Raw genomic sequence first — 24,112 nt, forward strand, 5'->3', positions numbered from 1 at the left:
TTTCCTTGCCACTGTTGCTTGTCTGGGGTTAGGCCCTGGGATTCTGGAAAGCGCCTTGAAACAATTTTGATTGTATAAGACACTATATAAATAAAGATTGATTTGATTTGATTTGATTTAGCCCTGCATATGAGTCATTTTGCTAAATATCTCACAGTTTTCATCTCACATCTGGGCTTTTCCCCATGTAAGTAATATCTTGTGCAATATTACTGAACAACAAGTAACGAGCATCTGGAAATAATGTAATTTGCCTCTGATGTCATCCAATTTTAGCTTCTAAAATAGACATAGCTTTTGCACAAAAAAAGATCAACGTTTTTTTCTGCGATCTTTTTACATTCTAGTCATCCTTTTTTAGAATTCTCTGAGGTTTTTGGGGATGTCTCAGTCTTCATTCTTTAGCCATGTAGCTTTTCATAGTGGCAAGATTATCACGCCAGTGCAATTCTAGTGCAGTGGGGAATAAGAGAGGGGTGAGGTGGAGTAACGGAGAGAGAGAAAAAGAGAGAGAGAGAGAGGGGCAGACAGAGCGAGTATTGGTGCATATGTGTGAGAAAAGAGGAGAGAAGAAGACAATATAGAAAGGCTGGGTAGTAAAAAGACAGATCTGCGTTTAGGAGCGAGAGGCAGGGAGAGACAGTGCAAGAAAGAGGGAGGGGACCTGATATAGTGACAGAGAAGGGGGGGTTGTTACGTGGAGCAGCACCCCACTTCATCAGGCAGTGTACGACAGCCCTGCAGTGCGATCACACAGTGTGGGAAATGGGCTGTGAGATCGAGAGCTGGAGACAGCAAGCAGAAAGCGAGAAGAGGGGGCTTTAAAAGAAGAGCTTGAGGAATTTGCTTGGATGAGACAAGAGGGGATGCGGGATGATCACTGAGTCTGTCATGGATACTGGAAGGATGTGAAAGTGGTGGCAGTGGCAGAGACAGACCTGTGATCTCCTGCGCCGAGGTAGCTGGCGTCAGGACATTATGCCCTGCGAGCAGAGAGGGGTGGCGTGCATGTTGTAAAAGCCAGGAGCAGCTGCTGTGTCTGCATCTCCGCTGCCTACGTGGCTCACAGAGGCAAAGGATGCAGCAAACCTCTGCCCTGACATCAGGAAATTGCTAGCCATAACTAACAAGGAGAAGAACCAAATGGGCTGAGTTTGGGAATACTTGTGCCTGTCTGCAGGAAGGAGCTATTGCCACTCTGCATTGTGGCCCTGCAGTGATCTTCAACGCTCACCTATCATTTGTGGGGATGTGAACCTGGATTTACCACTCAGAGAAAAGAAGCATGTCCTCTGGCTGATCCTGCTGAAGCATTGTCTCTGGCTGATCCTGCTGAAAAGTGTGAATACTAGGCAGTAGTAGGAATGTGGGCATGACTAAGAAAAAGGAATCTGTACTTGGATTTGATAATGAATTGAGGAATTTGGAATCAACACACTGTGGACATTCTAAGCCAAAATTTCCCTTTTATGTAGGATTTTTAAATATGTCTACCTGATCGTACTCTGTGTGGCAAATGTGTATTCCTTGATCAAAAATATCATGAGTACCTCAACAGTACTTTAGAATGCTGCTACCTTCATTGTATGAGCCTTGTTCTATATCTCAAAGAGGTTGACCAATGAAGCCATGGGACTCAGCCAGAGCTTTACAAGTATGTGGTTAAACCCTGATGAATTTATTTTGGGGGAACTGAAGTATTTCTAATGGAGGTCTTGCTGATTTTTCAAAGAAGTGTCAGCGTTTTAGAATAAATACTGTATAATGTGTCTAAGAAGATGCATGATTTAATGGTATTTGTTATAGTTTTCCCCAGCCTAATTTAGTCTCTTCAATTGTTGTGTTCAGGAGTAGAACATTGTTTTTACACCTGCTCATCTGTTCACTAAAGGAATGTTTAGTGAACATGGTTTGTTGGAGATGCTAAGTCCAACATAACTAAAGATCTTCAGATGGGCTTCTTTCCCTGCACTACCTCCACCCTCGCCTGACATTCTCAGTCAGTCACACTAACACCAGTGGGTGTACATTAGCCTTGTTAGTCCCCTTCAGGGATTGAACAGGGCCCACAGCGCTTCCTCTTTCCTTCTTATTAACCGGGCCCCGTCTTTACTTTGAGAGCCCCTCACCCCAGGCCTGGACCCTGTCCCCCCCCCCACCCTGCCTGGTGCTGCTGCACTCGGCTCTGCTTCTGTTGGCCAAGGATGATGTGGCAATGCCATGTGTCGTCCTCTGAGTGCCGCTGCTACCGACTGAACGGCTTCTCCCTGCTGAAGCGCTTCCCTCTCTCAGCAGATGGGGCCTGTGGTAAAGCCCTGGACCAGCCTGTGGGAGAGTGGCTGGAGCATGTTGGGCTGCTGCAGTATGAGAGCAAGTTCCTGCTCAATGGCTTTGATGACCTACGATTCATGGTGAGTCACCTGCAGCATGTCTTCACAAGAGTCACTCGTAATTTGCATCACTTACGTCAACTCATGCTGCATTTGTCTTTTTCATGGTGCTCCTTCTTCTCACAGTAGCTCCATTCTTTTTTCTGTGCCAATCACCCCCATCCCCACTTCAAGATCTATGCTTCAGCACCACGCATGATGATGCAAAGATTTATACCCCCATGCTGAATCCCTTTTGAGAATGGGCCATCACTAGTGAAAAGACAAATGGCAACCAAGACCCATTAACTTTTTGCTCAGCTTTCTCAATCGTGATATTTCATTAACTATTGTATGCCAAAGACATGTCCTCACCATATATTGAATGCTTTTAAAAGACTGTTAATAGACATGATTGCTATGTAGATAATATAGTTCATATCAGTCTTCAACCTTAACACTTACACTCTGCATGTTTGCCCTTACAATGGTCTTCCCATGCTTGTAGGAGACAGCTGTGCTCTAGCTTCACAATGGCAAGTTTGACTGCAATAGCATGCTGCATTTGAATACAGTAGGTTAGCAATGATGCCTTTGCATGCAGTTAAAATGACCAGAAAGCTGAATAAAGTGCCCTCTATGATATTTGAAAAACATAATCAGTGTTGGTAAATTTGCTATTCTGCAGGTGATAAACCAAGTGTTACTATGTTCATGAACCTTCATGCTTTATTCACTGTAGTTTTAAAAAGCACCATTCTTTTCTGAGCCACATGATCAACTTAGAAGATAAAGGGTAAACTTGGACACTTGCTCAGAGGCAAAAGATTAAAGGGTTCCAGGAGAGGACTGTGTCTCATTGATATAGCTTTCCTGCTGGAAAGGCATTGAACCACAAAATAATACAAACATGTGATCACTCCTACTTGTGGTGCTCTGCATATACAGGCTTAAGGTACAATCTGTCAGCAAGCCTGCGGGAACAATATGTATATTAATGTAATCATCACTGAAGGAATACAGCAGGGGTGTTTGATGTGGATTAGAGCAAGCTCAAGACCAAGATGTTGGGTCAGAAGATGAGATTAGTGGAGCTTATTAGAGCTCAGACTGTACCAGCAGATATTTTCTTCATTTTTGTAGTACAACTGAACAAAGAAACGACACTGAAGCTACTCTAAGACCCCAACTGATCCTTATAATATTACATTTAGATGTCAATAACATTACATCTTGTTTGACTTTCTCACGATAATTACTGCAAAAGCTCGTTCTAGAAAAAGGAACTAAACGATGAGTCAAAATAATTTTAATGTTTGATTAGGAATTTTTGATACCCTAACCTTAAATGTAAGTGATATACATAGGGCAGTCTTCTTTGGGAATGTATTATTTAATGAAATGACTGATAGTTATTGAATAGCTATAGAAGACATCATTGGAATAAGGTGGAACTTAACACCCATTGATTTTATACAATTGGAAATGACAATAAGAAGGTTTTTACAGGTCCTATAGGCTTTAGTTCAAATTATGATTACCACAGTGCTCTATTAAATGTCTATCAGTATTGCATTGCAGCTTCGTACGGAGATTGGAAAATTATCATCACTTTTTCAATAATTTCCAAATCTTGGAATAAGTTCTTTTGACACAAACAAACCAATGTCGTGTTTACTGTCACAATGTTAAAAGTCAAGATTTAGTCACAGAGACATATTTAAAGGATGCAAAAAACAGTTTAATATTTTATGCTGTGGAATGTGAAAAATCTCACAGAATCAACATTTGAATTTTGGATTCATCAGTCTCTCTTTTTCTCCCTCACTCTTTTAAAACCGGAGTTGTTTTTTTTAATGTCATAGCTAATGCAGCATCATGCAAAACCTTATATCTTAGAAGTTTTCCATCAAGCATCTTTGCCACATTAATATTTCATCATATTTTGCAGTGGCCTTCCTGAAGTATTTAATGTACTGTAATGGCAGACTGACATTATTTTTAAACCTGATCATTGGTACATACATCTTTATAATAATTAGGAGGTCACAGATCCCTTGTGGTTTAGAGCAAAAGGGCAAAGAACTAATTGTTACATTAAGTGTGTTTAGTGTGGTGAAGGGGCTCTTTTGTGGCTGCATCTGTGCAGTGTATAAGAATAAATCAATCTTTAAATATTTTATAAACTATGCTACAACTGAATCATGCATTCTGAACACGTGTTTCAAATGCAGCATCAAATAACAAGCATGAAGCTTCCAGCTAAATTATTAAAAATGGAAAAGTTTGTTTTGGGTCACCTTTAACGTTGACATGGTTTATATTTGACCCTTACTCCATCCAATATCTAACTTGTACCCAAACACGAGGCCTGTGATCAATGTTGTGTTTGGCCTTGAAGTAAATCCAACCAATCCCGAAAATTCAAAGGATGGGGGGGGGGGGGGGGGGGGGTATTTAGCTCTACATTTACAATGGTCCTGTTTAACCTTTCTGCCCATTGCTGAGAAACTACTTGTCAGTCACAATTTCATAATTTAATGTTTTATGTTTCTTAAATAATACAAATAGGTTAGATACATAGGAACGTTAAACATCTTCCTGCTTTCTTGTGTTTAGTTTTCCTCTTCCAAACGCAACAGTGAGCACATCATCAAGATTTTGGTCATAAATTGCCATTGGATCACATTGATTACTCTCAACAATTCACTGAATTCATTGTCATCCCACTCTGCTCTTACTGCTTGTGTCAGCTGATAAAGTGTGTGTGCATGTTTATGTGTATACAAATCTGTATATTACACTGTTGGACTGCTTGTCAAAATCTGGAACAGCTAACAGAATAATGTTTTAATTGTTCTCTGTTTTTACATCTATTTTTTCTAAATGGTAGAATAAATGCAGGATCATTAAGGGTAGTATTTTAAGTAGAAAATATACATATACAAAATTGCTGGCACATGATATATTCATCTTTTGGCATTAGTAGTATGTGGTTGTGTTAGGGAGGAAGAAAGTGATCAGTTTTCTTCCCGTGCTGTTGCCATCAGAGGAATGAGACAGAAGCTTCAGTTTACTTGCTGCAAGGGCAACCACACGTCTGCAGTGAGAGCTACAAGTGTGGGCCCTGGTGAGGTTTATTTTATACTAGCACACGAACATGTACGATTACAATAAGCGTAAGTGTAAGCGTCATATGATAGAGTGTAAGCGTCACAGGATAAAACAAAGCATGACATATACAAAGGGAACATATAAGAAAATGGGGGATGGACTGTCACAGGATGGTCAGGTTGTCTCCTGCTATCTTGAGGTGATAGAACATCAGCTAATGTAGGTCACAGGGCTCTGGTCAGGAGTGATGGTCTGGCCACCAGGCGCTCGCCAACGTGCCCCACCCCCAGGCCTGGCTACAGGAGGGGGCCAAGGGAAACTTGAGACCAATATTGTTATTCATCATTAGGGGGTCCTGGGCTACACTTTGTCTGATCCCTCACCTAGGACCTGCCACCTATGGCAAATAGGTGGCCCTACCAGGGGCATAAAGCTCCAGACAACGGAGTTCCTACTAGGATCATTGGGACATGCAAACCCCTCCACCTCTATAAGGTGGTAGCCCAGGAGGGGCCATTTCCATTACACTGTTGCATTCCACGTCTCGATTTAACATAATTCCAACATTTCCTTGTTCGAGTTAAATACCATTCTGTTAGTTTGTTCAATCATTCATACTGTTGACTACGACGTCCAGTTTCCCTTTTTTGAAAGACTACCAGTTGCCACTGATCCAATCCACCTTTTTTTTGTTTTTATACATCTTGTTTTTCCCCATTTGTCCAACACTGCTGTGACTTGCGAGTTAGCATGTGATCTGACAACAGATACACAAGTATCACGTAGAGAACCAATGTTGGTGTAGTATAAGTACTGTTATGTGTCACATATAGAATCACCTGGAGAAAAAAATAATTGTACTGACAGCTTGTGAAACTCCTGGTACACTGAAAATACTACAAGAAGTAGGTTGAACATACCATAACATAGCGATTTGACATGCATTAGTGTAAGAATGATTGTGCGTATCAATGTGGTTTATTTGCTTGTGTCTGTTAACATTTCTTCACACGCAGGGAAGTAACGTGATGGAGGACCAGGATCTCAGAGATGTTGGGATCACTGACCCAGGACACAGAAAGAAAATTTTGCATGCTGCACGCAGTTTGCCCAAGGTAGTTAACATCATAACTTGAATTCAGCAAGACCCTGACTGACAGTGTCTGAGAGCTTAAAGGTCAAACTTTCTGCACATTGGGAAAAAAAAGTGAAGTGGGTAAAAAAATGTATGAAATAGAGGAATAGAAGCTGGTATTTTATCCAAAGCTGATCTCTAGTCTAGTCGGTTAACTTATCTAAGTCTAGGTGCTTGGTGTGATTACCTTTGCCTAACCATGTCCTGGATGAATTTAAATCTACATGGACAAGCAAATATTTTGTAATTTTATACACAGTGGATGCAATAATAATTAAGCTGATGTTATCTACACATTAGTGGCAAGATGGTGAAACAAGAATAGACAGAACACTCACTCACTTTCTACCGCTTGTTCCTCTACTGAGGGTCACGGGGGGACTGGAGCCTATCCCAGCACAATGGGCAGAGGCAGGGTACACCCTGGACTGGATGCCAATCAATCGCAGGGCTAACACAAACAACCATTCTCTCTCACACTCACGGGCAATTTTAGAGTTTCCAATTAGCCTAATCCCCAATCCCCTTTGGACAGTGGGAGGAAGCCGAAGTACCCGCGCAGGCACAGGGAGAACATGCAAACTCCACACAGAAAGTCCCCAGCCCAACCGGGGATTGAACCTGGGGTCTTCTTGCTGTGAGGCAACAGTGCTAACCACCACACCACCATGCCGCCCCTAGACAGAACACTGTTTAGAAAAAAATGACAGTAGGGGTTCATTTCATATCATAGACTGAAGCCCACCACCAGAGGGCAGTCCAAATGCTCCAATGACACCAGTTTTGGGGAGCTCATTGTACATTGTTTGTGTTATAAAAGGGGTGCATTTCTAAAGATAAAAAAAGATAAGATAAGCTGCATTTGTCATATGCACAGTTATACTCAGTACAGAGTACAGTGAAATGTATTTTTTTGTACTTGCAGCCAATAGCAAAAAACACACATCACAGCACACAAGGTAGTAATAAATAAATAAATTAGGGCTTAGAGATGAGCTGTCAGGTGGCTTGTGGGTTAAAAACTCTTCTTCAAGCTTTCAGTCTTAGTCCTCAGGCAGAGGTAGCATTGGCCTGAGGGAAGTAGGGTAAGGAGAGAGTAGCTGAGGTAGCAAGGATGTTTAAGAATCTTCCTTGCCTTTTACCTAGAATATTTGGTGTGGATGTCCTGCAGGTTGCAGAGGGTTCTTCTGATGGTCAGCTCTGCACATGTGTATGCCAACTACCAAGGAGTTAGGCCAAAAAGTCCTTTTTGGTGCATTTTGCCATCATGTTGATGATGCTTGATGGTGCACGCATTCTTAAGTATCTTAAGTGGGAGCTTAAAATTGCTATATGCAGTCCTTAAAACTGCATATAGCAATTTTAACATGGACATTGATTTATTTTGAAAAAGAAAAAGTCTTATTTTGATAATTAGATACATTTTAAAATGTTTTGATTAAGTCAAGAGCAATTAAAGAGGTATAATTTATCTGAGATTTATGTGAAGCTGATGGAAAAAAAGGTGAAGTCCATAAGGCTTTTGAAAATTCAGTGGTAAAAATTTTTGTAGCCAAATAGCAGATGTTTTTGTACAAGAAAGAACTAATGTTGTATAAACATGAACATAGCTTTAGGCCAGAAAAACGATGGATATTTGAGCTGAAAATTTGTCTTCACGTCAAATTTAAATGTCAGCGTTTACAGAGAGGTTTTATATTTTCTCTTTTTAACGTGAATAAATGAATAGATTAAACAATTTCCTTTTACTTTTTACCATTGGATTTACCTCTTAAATAGTGTGAGAAAAGTGGTCAGTTGCTATTTTAATTTTTGAGTGAACTATCTCTGTTCTGCTATCATATGTGTCTCCTCCTTCACTGTAGGTAAAAGCATTGGGCTGTGATGGCAGCACGTCTCTTGCCTCTTGGCTGGATAGCCTTGGCTTGCACGAATATCTGCCCAACTTCCTGTCAAATGGCTATCGCACACTGGAGTGTGTCAAGAATCTGTGGGAGTTGGAGCTAGTCAATGTAAGAGCTGCTCTTTTGCCAGTGCAATCTCAGTTGGGTCTGACAGAGACCCACAAGTGTCGATGAACACAGCTCTGATGAAGAGCTTGCAACAAATATGACATGATTGGTCAGAAGGTTTCCGTGTCTCTCAGCATAGTGTAGAGAGCACAAAGGATATCCTTTGGGGCATATGATATCAACAACCTACCAGTTTTGTACAAGGTAGAACAGGAGTGAGAAGTGACAGAGTCTCCAAAATGGCCTCCGCCAAGCCATGCACATGTCACTGGCCGACAGATACAGGTCAGATACAGGCTTCATTGACCCCCAATGACTTACTACATACACATACACAAATGGGATCTGTCTCAGTGAAGCACAGTGAAACTTAATTGGCACTTTCCAGGGAACACAATAACAATCAGATTTGCCTTTGGTGCCATGTTCAGTTCACAAATGAGAGCAGGTTCACAAAGTGCACCTGCGATAGATATGAGAGAGTTTGGAGACAATAGAAATCGTCTCTGCTGAGACATCGTCCTCTCATCAAGAGCATGCTTAGAAGTATACATAGGCATGTGAGGGCCATCTACATTGTTAACAAATTTTTAAAAAATAAATGAGAAAAACTACACAAGAATCAGCATAACTAGTCTACTTGATGAGGAGAGGGGAGAGGAGAGGAGAGGAGAGGAGAGGAGAGGAGAGGAGAGGAGAGGAGAGGAGAGGAGAGGAAACCATGACCCAATTCGGTGACAGAGGCCTGTCAGGTGATCAGGTTTCTGGACCCCGGCAGCCTTGCCCTATAACAGCATAGCTGAGATGTTAACCTAATGATTAGACGACCCCCTAAGTATGATAGTTTGTCTGTCTATGATAGTAACTGGAACTGCAGAATTAGTAACAATAACAAGAATAACAAACATACTGTACATGCAATGAATAAGCAACCTGTCCAGAAGACTGCAGTCCAGGAAGATGGGTGTGACAGTGGGACAAATTACACTCTGTGCAGGGTTCTAATCCTGCATCTGAGCTTGTTGGCACAACTTGCTTTCATTCCATTTCCTGAATCTTAAGCATTGTGCATTAAATAATAAAGAAAGAACAACATGATTGCACAGCAGATTTAGCTTCCTGTGTAATCTGAAGGCTCTTACATGCATTTTACGCACCTATTGCATACATGTCTCACAAGAATTCTGCACACATAATGGAAAAACAGCTCCAGAATTGCAAATGACAACGATTGTCTCTTCTGTTGTCACGTCTCAATAGATAAATAATTGAAGCCTTCAGACAAAGGCTTGTATGAGCTTGAATTCCTGTTATGGAATAAGCATCATAATTTCCAATGTAACATTAATCATGTGACATCCACCTTCACTGGATGATCATGAATGCTAATAGCCAATTATGCAAATGTACCGTCTTAGGATAATGAGTTTTACATAAAATGAGTCTATGCCACCTCCGCTGAGGGACGTTGCCACACAAACTGATACCAATGGTTCATGTACAATGTTTCAAATGACTATGACGGTCTGACACAAATTTACAATCTTAACATTGTACATATTTAAACATGATTCATTTTAAAAAATCTGTCTATTTACATGTTGATTATTGTCCCATAATCCCGCCAGACTCTTTCATAAGAGGCACAATGCCCCAAAATGTGTTTTGAATTATAGAGTGTCCTGAGAAGAAGGCAGTGCTGCATTTTAAGCTTAAGGCAAAACAGATTGGGGCTGAATTATTGAGGAGAATTATTTCTGTCTGTCTGTGGATTTCTACCAGGGACAGATGTTGCATGCCACTAACAGTGTGTCAGTGTATTTTATAAATGTCTCTCTTGGCTTAGTGTAGGTAAATGCTTAGGTCTCTAAATATTGATGTGATATAATATAACCTGATGCTGTTCTGTATAGGTGATTAAGATCAATGCCCTGGGTCATAGGAAAAGGATAATTGCATCTCTTGCAGAAAGACCCTATGAAGAGGCTCCAAGCAAGTCCCGTCGTCTCTCTCCAATTCTGGTAAGCGTGGCAGCTAACAAGCAATATCACAATTATATTTTTGCATGTTGTCTATTATATTGACTCGAAGCAATTTTGGACAATCAAGGATCTACATATATTGCCAGTGTTGGTCTGTATTTTGTTGAATTCTGGATAAAATGATGCATTCCTTCACAGTGCACTATTTATAGAATTTAAATCATAATTAAAACAATTGAATATCACATACATTCTGTGGTTTAAAGCAGATCGTGGCTTTCCTAAACCACTGTGAGCCTCCATGAGCCATGTGTGCACAAACACATATTGGGTATTTAGTCTTTTTTTTAATTAAGAAAATTTTACCAAAACCCAATAAAAAAAATCTCACACAGTTTGTGTCAGCAAAAGGAAAAGAGTGACGAAATATACAATTAAAAATCATTTCTTGCACAGTGGATTTTTTCAGCAGTTTCTTTTCATCCAAACATTATTTTAGCAATTTGAGGGCAAAGCTCCACTTTGCATTTAACGGCAATCTAATTTTAGAATGAGAGTGCTTAATGTGATTAAATTCCCAGCCATAAGATACTGATTTCCCAGGCAGATTAAAATTGGGCTCAAAACATTTGAGAGTCCCTAAAATGGATAATGTTTCTACAGTATGTAAAGCTCAAGTTGATGTTGATGTCAAACCTTAATCTGCTCTTTTTGTATGTCTCTTCTGTCATGTGTCTGTGGTAATAATCTGTGAATGGCAGTTCCATGACCTTTTGTCCCAGACAACATCTCCCCTCAGTAAACTTGACCCCTATACCAGTCGCTCCATGGACATGCTGCTCCCACTGGCTGACTCAGATCGGCGGCGGCGGGCACTTGAGCAAGACTGTAGCATTTCCCTACGCTCGTTTAGTGAAAGGCCACGCTCTGTAGTGAGTTACAACTTCTTATACTTTCATTTATCTCTTAAACATCTCTTAAGGTACTATCTAGGACAATGTAGAATGCCAGAGAATATAGTTTATTTTTTCATGTCACAGTAGGCTGACACTTATGTCAAATCGAGGCCATACATTTTGATAATTTGGAAACAATAAAATGTAATCAAAAAATAACATTTGAAACAGAAACTTTATGTTTTGATGCTGAAAAACAACCAGGTTTTTTGATTTTCAGATTCAAATTTTATTTTTTTTATGTTTACAGTTCCATATGTTATATTTTCAGTTTCAAAAAACTTAAAAAAACAAAAAAACATTAGCTTCAAATTTTTTTCTAGTTACAAGTTGTACATTTCCATGTTCAGACTTATGGCACTGATCTGGCGTGGGTAAGGTGGTTAAAAATGATGGGTGTAGAATAATGAGTGACAGCATGGCAATGAAGGATGAGAGGTCTTTTAATCATATTGCCTTCAGGGAATGTAGACCATACGGCATGTTAAAATCAAAGCACATTATCTGTCGGTATTGGTCTTCCCAGCATTCTCATGCCACACTGCGAAGTCAACGCAGCACATGGTCGTGGCCTGAAGGTAATTTTTCCTTAAAAATAATTTTAAAAGTCCACTAAAGGAAATTCTTTCCTGCTTTTAGGTAGACCTGATGGAGCATAGAAACGCCAATACCAACAATTTGGATTTAAACTGTAAATTCTACCATAATGTGCTGTGATTGGTGCCATGACAGTTTTGAAACAAATGCAACTTTGCTACCAGTGTCAGGTTTTTTTTTTCTTGTGGCGTCTCTCGTCACATGACATATACAGTATTATGTGCTGATTTTAACATGCTATATGGCCTACATTCCAATGCAGGTAATATGATTAAGGGACAGTCTCGGCATTCATTGCCATGCTGCCCCTCATCATTCTACGTATACCCTTCATTTGTTACCACTCCTCCCCATACCAGATCAGGGCTATAAGACTGAACCAAAAACTATGAGCTGAGAGAAAGTAATAAAGAATATGAAACTGAAAATATAAGATGAAGAACTAGGCAAAATGAAATTTTAAATCTAAGATTAAAAACACTGTAACAATTGGCTCTATTTCAACATTAAAACCTAAAGTTTCAGTTTCAAATGTTAGCTTTTAATTGAATTGTAATTGTAATGACCAAATCCTACATTGTATTTGTATCTCATAAAACTAAACCAGCTTAGTTATATTTTGTTATTGAAAAACTTCTTTACACATACCGGGAAGTGGATGTCTTGAGAGACATTATGCTGCCTGTGTGCTAAGCCTAAAGCTACGGTTACTTGCTGATATAGCAAACATTCCTCAAGGACATATCTGATGGTTGCAGCCAACATGGCCATCATGTGCCTTTTAAAAAAGAACCCCAGAAGATCGTGTTCATGTCTGATGTGATGGTGTTTGCCTACTAAAGTTTAACCACTAGGTAAGAAAATATCAGAAATGATCCTCTAGGTTATAATAGACAGTTGAGTCAATAGCGACCAACATATCTACATATACAGTATAAACACAACTTATAAAGTGTTAGGTGAAAGAAATGTTGCAAGCAAAATTTTACCAAGATGATTAATGTTGTTTACGTCATTTATCAGTCAAACTAAAATGTTACATTGAGAAAAATATTCAGACCCTTGACACAGTTCTGTATTTGAAGCATCCTTTTGGCAGTAAATATGCCCTTCAGCCTTCCTGGGTATGTTGCCAGAAATGTGCTTGCCTGGACTTGTTGAATTTCTGCTATTCCTCTCTGCAGATCCTTTTAACTCCTATCAAGTTGGACAGTAACATTGTTGTACTGACAATTTCAGGTCTCTCAATAGGTGTTTAATTGGGTGCAAATCACATCTCTGGGTGGGGCACACAAGCATATTCACAGTTGTTTTGTGTCATCGCCTTGTTGGAATGTGAACCTTGAGTCCATGCCTTGCCAAAGGAAGGGTATCGAGCAGCTGCCTGGTTTTGCCCACATATGGTACTTCGGGAAGAAGCTCGATCTTAGGTCCATTGAGTAGCAGACTGGTGTGGTGATATGGAGATCATCTGTCAGTGGGACAAGGTTGTCAATGGCCTTAAATGTATAGAGCAGGATTTTGGAAGATGGGGGAGTTGAAACTTATGGAGGGATTTTTGAGGGAGACCAAAAAGAAAGGAGTTACAGTAGTCAATATGAGAAGTGTCAAGGCTGTGGATGAGGATAGAAGTGGTGTGCTCAGTGAGGTAAAGGCAGACAGCTAATGTTGCAGAGATGGAAACATGAAGGCCAAGTGATGTTTTTGATGTGAGATTTAAATGATAGTGAGCTATTGAGAATGACAAGAATAATAATGGAGGACACTATAGCCTGGGAACCTTCAGTGCAGCCTTCACAATCCTGTCTCAACCTTTTATACATATCACTTCGTCAACTTATGTCCAATAATATAATATAATAACCTCTCAAAGATGAAGAGAAAAACAATTCAAGACAGAGTTTTTTGAAGTTTAAGTATGATACAAAATAATATTAATACATCTGTCAATGCAATATTAATGCATTTACAGATCATTAAAATCTTCAAAATAAGAACTACAATATTTAATTTAATTTAACAAATATTAATTACAACACAGCTTAGTGTCTTGATAGACTTTAGTGCTTAGTGTATAGAGGTGTTTATCAAGTATGTTTAGGCGTGTGATAACACTTTATTTGATTGCTTATTTTTGTTTAAAGCTTCTTTTCTTTCGCTTTCTTCCTTTAATAAGGAAAGACACAGTGACAGACACAAAGACGCTCGTCCAAACCTCCGGCTGCCAAGCCAATCCACTACTTACACCACAGTGTCGGCCTGGCATCACCTACCCGAGAAATTAATTTTGGACTCCTGTGGGTACGAAGCAACTGTGAGTCATGTTTTACTGACTTCAACAAGAAAGATGCACTGTTTATGATTAAACATAGAAAAGCAGTCCCCCTTTTTTTGCAATATGTTACTGCATTGTGTCAGCATTCACTTTGAAACTGTAAATGAATCCAGCCCTGCTTTGCTCTTTCTCTTAGTACCTAGGATCAATGATAATCAGGGATCTGCGAGGGATTGAGTCCACACAAGATGCCTGTGCTAAAATTCGAGTAAGTTGATAAGAACCCTCTTTCTTTTCTCTTACTCTTTCCTATCTGTGACAATAGGGCAAATCTGCATTTTTAGCTCTTTTATGCTGCTTTTCATTTTCTCTTACTTTTGTAAACACACTGCAGAAATCCAAAGATTCAAGGAAGGGTCCAGTTGTGATATTGTCCATTACTTACAAAGGGGTCAAGTTCATTAATGCAGCCACTAAGGTAACATGACTGCACAAGCATGTATCCCATTGACCAAATGGCGCACGTGTCCTTCTCGGTCTACATTGGCCAGGACTAATTTCCTCCTTCTATCCACTAGACTATAGTGGCTGAACATGAGATTAGGAACATTTCATGTGCTGCTCAGGACCCAGATGACCTCTGCACATTCGCTTATATTACCAAGGATTTGAAGAGCGGCCACCATTTCTGTCATGTCTTCAGCACTGTGGAAGTGGTAAGTGATTATTAGCCTCTCAATACTTATAATAATACAAAAGTTAATTCCAATCATCTTGTCTTAAAATCTGTCACAACTGGCACTTAATGTCGGTAAGGATATTTTTAAAACAGTAATTGTGACCTTGATTCTGTTACTGCGTATTACTTAATTACACTTACTTTATTGCCTAAATGCATTAGGGACATCAAGTGATATGATTATAAATTGCATTGCTCTAAAGCATGCTGAAAAATGGACCCAAAAAGACAAAATATTAACAATAAATTATGGCCAAAGGATAAGTCAAGACAAAAGATGCCTTTGTACTTTTGTAAATCTCAGTGTCCCTCCTCAACTGACTGGAGCAATGATGCATGAAGAAATAAAGCAGTTAACACAGAGCAAGTTAGCCGAAAATGACCATCCCTAACCCTCACTCCCAAAAGATTCATCTCAGTGTGACAGAAAGATTTCAGATCATGTTTTTAGCTATAGCTTAATCGAAGGGAGAATCTCCATACTTTTATCGTGCTGTTGTCTTTCCTTATTTTTATAGTACAATAATTCTAGAGGGTTTTCTTAGGTTAATCATTCTTCTTTCCTGTGGTTCTTTCCTCCTTTGAAATAGAAATCTTTCTTTGCATGAATTAATGGCCTTGTTTTTACTAATAAATGGCATTTGCAGAATGGAGTAAAATCAGTATCATAGTTGACGTGTTGCTGTTTACAAGAGAGGCTCATGATCACATCATAGTTGTGCTAAAATACCACTTAGGAGAGATGCCATCTAACTGAAGTAGAGCATCTGTAAGTAAGCTCTAAATAGTCATGAGATCTGGATTTCTGAGACCCTAATTAGTTGGACAAACTATGGACAGAACCAGCAGCTTGTTTGAATGATGGTCAAACCTTTTGGTATAGTACTGACTGAAGCATCAATGCACAGTCACACTGTGCAAAGGTGAAACCAAAATATGATATGACTCAGTCTATTTTCAGCTCAACTGTCTATTATTATTATTATTATTATTATTATTATTATTATTATTATTATTAGTAGTAGTAGTAGTAGTAGTAGTAGTAGTAGTAGTAGTAGTAGTAGTAGTAGTAGTAGTAGTAGTGTTGTTATTTCTACCATGCAGACCCAAACCTATGAGATCATCTTAACCTTGGGACAAGCATTTGAAGTGGCCTACCAGATGGCGGTCCAGTCCAGAGCAAGGCAGTATATCCCTCCTTCATCCCTGCATTCGGAAGTTGTAGAGACTAAAACCAGCCGTCCAGTTTGTCAGGCGTGGAGCAGCATGCGGAGATCAGCAGTGAGTGTCATGCTGCAATTAAAACATGTAAATCTGTTTGAGTTTGTTTGTTATTTTTTAAAATCTTTTTTTAAGGCTTAGTCCTGCTTGTTGAAACCCAGTCACTTCCTTAATGTTGATAGAACCTTTTGTGGAAATATCCAGGTACACTTGGGACTAAAAACTGATGCACTGCCCTCTCAGGCTCTGTTTAATGACCACGCAGTGATCGCTGTCACCAGAGAGAGAAGCAAAGCTGGCAGAATGCATAACCAGGCAACATGCGTATGTAGAGAGACAAATCACTGCTTAACTAATTGTCTGAGAGGATAGAGCTGCATTTCTGCCAATTTATTTAAGTCTTAAATTAAAAAGGAAGAATGATCAATCTGCTGATTTTTCTTAAATGACTTAATTAAGTAACACAACTTTCTTTTCCAAAAAAATTGAATCAACCTTTTCTTAGTTGCGCATATACAGTAATTAATAATAATGGAGTTGTCAGAGTTGCAATGCAAACAGAAGCTTAACATTAAACTGACTATTCATTTGTGTCACCTTGTCAGACATGCAGAATTCTTTGCAAAAGCAGATAAATGGCAATATGGTTTAAATGCGGGCATTTTTTGTTTGTTTGTTTGTTCTTATTTTCTTCTGGACAATATTGACAGATGTTATTGCCAGTTCAGTTCCCAAATGTTATCTCTTATCTGCATCTCAAAGAAATTTATAAATTATTTGTATTTATCGAAAAAAGTCACTTTTACAATAGGACATAAGAATTTGTAAGCATGCTTTATGCCAGGTATACAATTTAATTTTTATCAGAAATCACAATGTTCAAGGCAGGTCTAATAAAGATAAATGTATATAGACAACAATGATAATGCCACTGAACTCTAGGCTATGACTCAAGCAAACAAATGTCATCTGCAATCAGAGGTTTTATACAATGAAGCTTTGAACCTTTGCATTGGTGGTGTTTCATCAACTGGACAAATCTTCTGCTGCTATATATCAGTGAGGTTTTTCTGTGTTTGACTGCCACACATTTGCCTGTCCTCTGGCTCATTTTACCTCTCTTGGCAGGATGCTAAATTTTTGTTTATTTTTAGCACATGCATCATAATTAGTTCAGCATTAGTAATGCTGCCTTTCAATTGGCTGGTAAGTGAACTTGGGGTTGTAGTTGCAGTCAAATTGTGAGATGGTCATTTTGAATTTGGGATAGGCCATCTTCATTGACTTTGGTCATCCATGAATCTCTAATACTGCGCAACATTTGGAACCATAAACAAAGACATTGCCAAATTTCTGCCAAGATTATTATTTCTTACCTGGGACAGTCCAAAAATGTGCAGTGTGTATACAGCATAAAGCTCTTAATTTTGGGTGATATTGAGTTTGATCTTCATCAGAATTTTGTCCTCCTATTAGAAAAGTCTGTTTCCTTCTTTAAATAATTCAGGACCTATACCCCTACCACTAGACATTAGAGTCACTATTAGAATCACCACTTTGCTACAACCACAGTGCCTTTGTTCACTCTTGATTACTAAAGCTTTTTTAAATTAAGAATAGGGAAAACACCTTTATTCTTATTATGTGAGTGCATAGAAATATAAAACCAGGAGTGGATTAGCATTTTTGCAATTTTTACTAACATGTTTCCTCTAATACCGTAATTTACTTTTTGTGGGTCAAAGCAGACAAATTCTTTATTTGTTCCTACTCTGTCTCTCTGTTCTACTTTATATAAAATGTCTTTGCTCTTGTCTTCTTGGTCCTCCTGCTACCCAGGGTGCCCCTCTGCTCGATTGCCGCTGCTGTCACTGTCACACGTGTACTACCCACCGTCCCTCCTTCCTCCCGTTGCACTCTGTTAGCCCTGGAGTCCAGGTCCTTCTTTTTTCCTTTCCTTTTTTAAACCTGTGATCACCACATATCTGCTTACACGCCAACCTCGCACCTCCCTCACCTCTTCATCTGATTGCTTTTACTGTTGTCTACTGTTGTTTTCTACTTTTCTATTTCATTATATTATTTCTCTATTTTCCCCCATTGTCATTTTCATTTCTTTCTTTAATATACATATTGATACAGTCCATGTATTGAAAAGGATTCTCAGGCATGTGAAGGCTTGTACAAAAGGTTGAGATAGTGTCTGCTGGATGGTGCCTCGTTGTATCTTTTTAAGATGATAGATGTTTAACATGTACACCGCATCAAAAACTTTCACATCATTGATCAGCATATGTGCATTTTGTTAACAGCAGCCATGACTGTATGAGATCTTGGTGTGTAGCGAGCAGGCAGAGTGAAGTGCTACATGTGTTTCTGAGGAGCTGTAGTTTTGTTTCAGCGCTGCCATTTACAGGGTTTATGTGTCAGGCATCATCCATGTTGTGGTGGATTGAGCCCCGAGTGTCTGATTATGCCATGATCACTGGATTTTTTCCTCTAATCCTCTGCACGTGTGTGCGCTGAGGATTTGTCAGTGTGGCTCAATGGGCTCCACTGACACCCGTCTCATGCCCTCCTCTCGTCCCTCCTTCCTCCCTCCTCCTGGCAGATTGACCCCCTGGAGATGGACGCAGATATGCACTCCCTGGAAGGCACCAACTGGCTCTTGAACCAGCGAGATTCCAGCAGGCGCCCTGTCAGCACGAAGTACGAGACCACCATATTCTGAGGCCGGATCCCCTCAGCTCATCCTCTACCCTCCTGCCCATTGTCTCCCCCCAGTACTTCTTCCCTTCACCCTTGCATCCAGTTCTGTATCCAGTCACATACTTACATGCAAGCCCGGTGCCTTCTCACTGTGATGGTAAAGCATCCCTCAGGGCTGCCTACTCCTGCACCCTCCTCTGATCTGCCCAGTGATCCATGCCAGCCCCTTTTCCCACCATGACACACATTCCAGTGGCTCTCCCTGATCGCCTCTCTTGCCTGTTGCCTCTGCGGCCAATGGTGGAGCCTTGGGACAGATGACACCCCTCCTCCCCCCGACTGATGTCGTTTTACAGTGGCCCTGTTCTCTCAACCAAACTGCCTCTCCCTCCTCATCTTCATCTTCCTGATGATTTACGTCTGCCTCCAAATTTCTGTTCATTAGGAGGTTGCATCTTTTTTATTTGATTTTTTTTCTGTCATGACATGTTAAAATAGTTTATTTTGTTGTCGCATTTGATTTAATTTTCTAAATGGGGCCACACTTGTTTAAAAGAAAACATTTTAGAAATTGTCAGCATGAGAACATCAACACCACTCACATCTGTGTACATCTTTAAAGACAGGTGACCACATGAGAGCTCTCCCAAAGTGAAGCATGTGTTAGCAGATGGGCTGAATTTGCATCTTTTTTTTACCCTCTAATCATTTTTTCTCCAGTTATATTTACTTTAAGACTTATCTTTGATTAAATTAAGATAGTTACAAAGTTACTACCACCACAACAAACCACATATCCTCATTTCCATAATGCTGTAACAGAAAGTGACATCACTGAAGAATTGAAATAACACCTCCTTCTTTGGAAGAGGAATATTTTTTAAACAAAAGGCACAAGCCCAGTGTTATGTAACCCAGACAATCCAGTTTGACTGCTGTGATGTTAATTCACTGTATTTATATTAGATTTTAAAAGTCTATTTAGAGGTGCTGGCTGCTCCACTCTTTATAATTTGTATCATAACTAGGCATGATGCGTATATGCTTTCATGTTTTTCAGTCTTAGATGTAAGGACTACTAGCCAAATTCTAGTGGTTACAAATATAATGTGAGTGGTAGGAATATACACCTTATTGAAATTATTTGGGCTTTACATTGCATTTAAACTGGCGTTATTGCATGGCCATTATGCCGGAAAAACCTATTAGTCAAAAAATAAAACGGCCCATTCTATATAGCCCATTCTATATTCTATACAGTCTATAATGTTAAACCTTTGACATTTTTGACATTGGAAGAAACAGTTTGTTCTAGATTCAAATCTATTGCAGTTTCTCTTTTTGAAGCATTGCCTTTGATTCATAATTCACATAATTTGTTTTGCCTACATTTTTACTTTTTTTTCTTCATCTTTAGCTTGTCCTGTCTAACAAAGAATCTAACACTGTGAGACACAATGAAGAGGCTGCTTGCTAGCCTGGGATTCAAGGATAACGGTGAAAAAAGAAAAAATCAGCAACATGCAGCATACAACCGAATTTTTTTTGTTTTGTTTTTAATTGTACAAAATGTTGGATAAACTGATGGATCAGTTTAGAATCTAGCACCAATGTCCATGGACTGAACCCTTGTTACCACATGCAAAAGGCTTCTCCCCTCTTTGAGGACAGTTTGGTAATCTGTAATAATAAAAATTTCAACTTCTAGATCTCCCGCAATACTGCCACCGCTTCCCCCACCAAAAAACTCCTTCTGATACAAAATATTTTTTTTTAAAAGACTGGTGTATTAAATTGGTCATGATGGGTGGAGGAGATGATGGCTGAGAGTTTTCCAGACGAAGGTCTTTGCTCGGGTATTGTCTGCAGCCTCTAAATCAAAACTTCTTGTAAAAGAAACCCACTGTGTTAAAACTTGGCACTATCCCTTTTAACACCTATTTTTTTATGGTGCAAATAACACATTTATTGAATTTGTGATACTTTTTGATAAATGTGGGCTGACCAAGTGGGTAATTAAGGAGATGGATAAAGCCAGAGGCAAACACGACATACAGTGGTAAACTATACAGTAATGAATAAAAACAGTGCTTAATATCAGTCAAGTCAAGTCAAACAAGGTACGGTACATGCTACTTGCAAATACATAGCATTTAAAAGATTAATCTCCACTTGGGTTTGAGCTGAACCTATGTGTCGCACTGCTGTCGTGTTAGTGCAGATGGTTTTGCTTATGGTATTTGTTTGTTTTTGGGTTTTTAAAAAAAATACCTCCTGCACTGTGATTTAAAAAATAATGCTTGTCATGGAATTTAACACATTTCTCTGGGTTCTCTTTTGTGTATGCCACCTACTGTGTGTGCTGTATGCTTTATTTTTTTGTGTGTTGTCATGGGAGGTTTGGACTGTTGCTGTTACATTGTTGTCCACATCCTTGTTTCATCTGTGCTACAAATGAAGTGAGATACTGAACTCCCAGGAGAGACAACATGCCTGCACACTGTTAACATGTAGCTAGTCTGTGTGTGGTACCATGGCTGTGCAACTGTACTGACTGTTAGCTTCCACTGACGATGCATGTTGGCAGTGTTTGTGTTCTTTGTAGCCTTTGATGCACACAGCCTGAGCAGTCTTTGTATGTACTGTAGCACCGTCTGTCTTCTTTCACCCATGTGCCATATGCTTTTTTTGTCCCCCTTCTTTGCACTCCATTCCCACATTCACTTTCTACCATTATATCATCATTCCTTCAACACTGTCATGTATGTTCTTCCATTCTTTGTGTCACCAGGATGACTTGAACTAGAATGAATGCACAATGTGAAAGAATTAGCTATTCATGAGGAGCCACTACGTATTTAAAGCTCAAATTTTGGTGGCATGATATGGCAACGCATGTACCAGTCTTTTTGTTAACATTGATGTTTTCCTTGTGTAGCTCACCCCAGCATTCAAGTTTCCGGATACCAAGCTGTGAGTTGAAGGGGAGCTGCCCATGTGAGTTTGTTTGTGTGCGATGAGTTAGAAATAGATGTGATGAGAGGTAAGCCTTTCGCAACGTGTAGCTAGGGCTAAACAACACAGTGTCATTCAGATCTCACTGCATATCCCTTTCTCCACCACTGGCCCTGATATAAAGCCGAGAAACAAACAAACAAAAAAACACACTAAAAGGCAAACCTGTTGCCTCACATAAAATGGCTTATCCGGACCTGTACATGACTGTTGTTCTGAGAGTGCAGAAATGTCGAGTCTAATTCCTTGCCTCAATGTGGGTATCTGATGTCACCATGTACGGTCACCGTGGATTGTGTCGCTATGTACGGTGCATTGTGCAGTGTGCTGTAGACCATTACTGAGCATTTGTATTTGTTTAGGTCTACTTGGAAATACTGAGCGGCAATCAAAAAAAGCAAACAAATGCAAATAACAGCAACTGTACCAACATTCAATGCTTTGCCCGTGTTGTGGACAGAGTATTGTTTGTGAAAGAAAATGTGATACTGTTTTGAATTTTTTAAAGCAATATTATATTGATGAAATCAATGAATACAGTTTCAAAAACAATTCTTCTTAAGTATGTTGTCAGAGTTGATTATGTTTTATGTATGCTTGAATAGTGTAATAAAAGGAAGAACAATTATATTCCAAATAAAACAATACAACCCACAACAGCTTGAATGCTATGTCGTGCATCCATGAAAAACCACCGTAAATACTGTATGTGTTTAATGTGCAAATACTGAAAGAGTCCACAGACAGGTTGAAGTCAATCTTTGATTAAGGTTACACGGTGTGCCGTTTATTCTTCTGTTTTTTTTCCAAATCTGTGTTTTATGAAATCATTACGAAATTATGTAACTAACATTTTCCTTACATTTTAGCTTAGTGGGTGGTGTAACGTCTAATGTCTTTGTCTCTGTTAATATGCATGGCCCTATAACATCTTTTACCTTTGTCTTCCACAACTGAAAACCTGATATTGTGCCATAATAATAAAGGATTTAACCCTTTGCACCTGTGACTCCTAAAACAAAAGCAATAGCAGGGAATTATGCAAAAATCAGTCATCCCTTTATAGTGCAGCAAATGTTTCATTCAGATGTTATGTGTATGTCTATATCATTTCACTAATTTGAAAGCTAAAATTTTAAGTATCCATTTTTCCTGAGAGCAGTATTCTCTTGATTTGTTGTTTTTATCTTTGTTATCTCTTCAACACTATTGTTATAACCTCATGATTAATGTGTAATTATTATTATTATTAATAATAATAATGTGTATGTATTATGCAAAAGGAGAGACTCATCATGTACAAAGGAGATTGCAACTATAAGATCTAATAGACATAGAATGTCATTCCGACAGTGTTATTGGCCATATGCTGCTTTCAAAAGCAGAAGGCATCTGTACGTTTTGTTGACCATAGACAAATGCAGTCATGAATTTTTAAAAAATTCATATGGATGTTATGAGAAAGGTTTATAGTAAAATTTCTCACTCCAGATCTGTTATTTTACTAAATCTTCTATATATTCTACAAAATCCTTATCGGTAATTCCCTCAATTGTTTATTAAGACTTGTTCAATCTTCAACAAATTTGCCAACCCAAACAAAATGACAGCAATCTATTTAAAACTCTTACAGATATCCCATGACTGTGTGTTAAACCTATAGATTTTTTTTGTGAACAGAAAAAAAAAAAAAAAAATATATATATATATATATAAAAAATTCTGTATATATATGTCCCTACATTTCCTGTGTTTAGTCCATCTGTCTGAGCCCCTCTCTGAAATGATTAAATACAGAAAGGCCCATCAGACCAATCAAATCTTCATAAATATCCAGCTTACTTGTAACTCTGTATGACCTTTTATCTCCTTTTGTTTTAAAAAATATATTAAAAAAAAAAGGAAAATATATCCCCCATACAAATCTATGAATAGAAGCTATAAGCTATAAAACAGTGTAGTTTCAGTTTTGTCCTTCTTTCGAATAC

At 39.0% G+C, this 24,112-nt stretch overlaps 1 protein-coding gene across 9 annotated transcripts; it reads left to right on the top strand.

The window, feature by feature from the left end:
• Positions 1 to 548: 548 nt before the first annotated feature.
• anks1ab (ankyrin repeat and sterile alpha motif domain containing 1Ab) lies at positions 549 to 22,651 on the top strand. Of its 9 annotated transcripts, none has more exons than XM_029827218.1 (14): positions 553 to 1,654; positions 2,293 to 2,411; positions 6,500 to 6,598; positions 8,484 to 8,630; positions 10,544 to 10,651; positions 11,374 to 11,544; positions 14,342 to 14,479; positions 14,637 to 14,708; positions 14,835 to 14,918; positions 15,019 to 15,156; positions 16,284 to 16,460; positions 18,240 to 18,338; positions 19,012 to 19,109; positions 22,048 to 22,651. In XM_029827218.1, the coding sequence occupies exons 1-14, from the start codon at positions 1,630 to 1,632 to the stop codon at positions 22,127 to 22,129; spliced, it is 1,557 nt and encodes a 518-aa protein (XP_029683078.1). In that variant the 5' UTR covers positions 553 to 1,629; the 3' UTR covers positions 22,130 to 22,651. The 9 variants fall into 9 exon arrangements, with proteins under 9 accessions (XP_029683076.1, XP_029683082.1, XP_029683080.1 ...); XM_029827219.1 differs by having other exon boundaries at positions 2,296 to 2,411; XM_029827216.1 differs by having other exon boundaries at positions 549 to 2,411; positions 11,395 to 11,544.
• The last annotated feature ends 1,461 nt before the right edge of the window (positions 22,652 to 24,112 follow it).

Source organism: Takifugu rubripes, chromosome 19 (assembly GCF_901000725.2).
Source record: "Takifugu rubripes chromosome 19, fTakRub1.2, whole genome shotgun sequence".
Taxonomy (NCBI): Eukaryota; Metazoa; Chordata; class Actinopteri; order Tetraodontiformes; family Tetraodontidae; genus Takifugu; species Takifugu rubripes.

Bases quoted from the DNA above. Each gene is read 5' to 3' on its own strand.
- anks1ab (XM_029827215.1), top strand. From the start codon at position 2,205: ATGATGTGGCAATGCCATGTGTCGTCCTCTGAGTGCCGCTGCTACCGA. The intron at 8,631-10,543 runs GTAAGAGCTGCT...TGTTCTGTATAG, and splicing joins GGGAGTTGGAGCTAGTCAAT to GTGATTAAGATCAATGCCCT. The intron at 14,480-14,636 runs GTGAGTCATGTT...TCTTTCTCTTAG, and splicing joins CCTGTGGGTACGAAGCAACT to TACCTAGGATCAATGATAAT.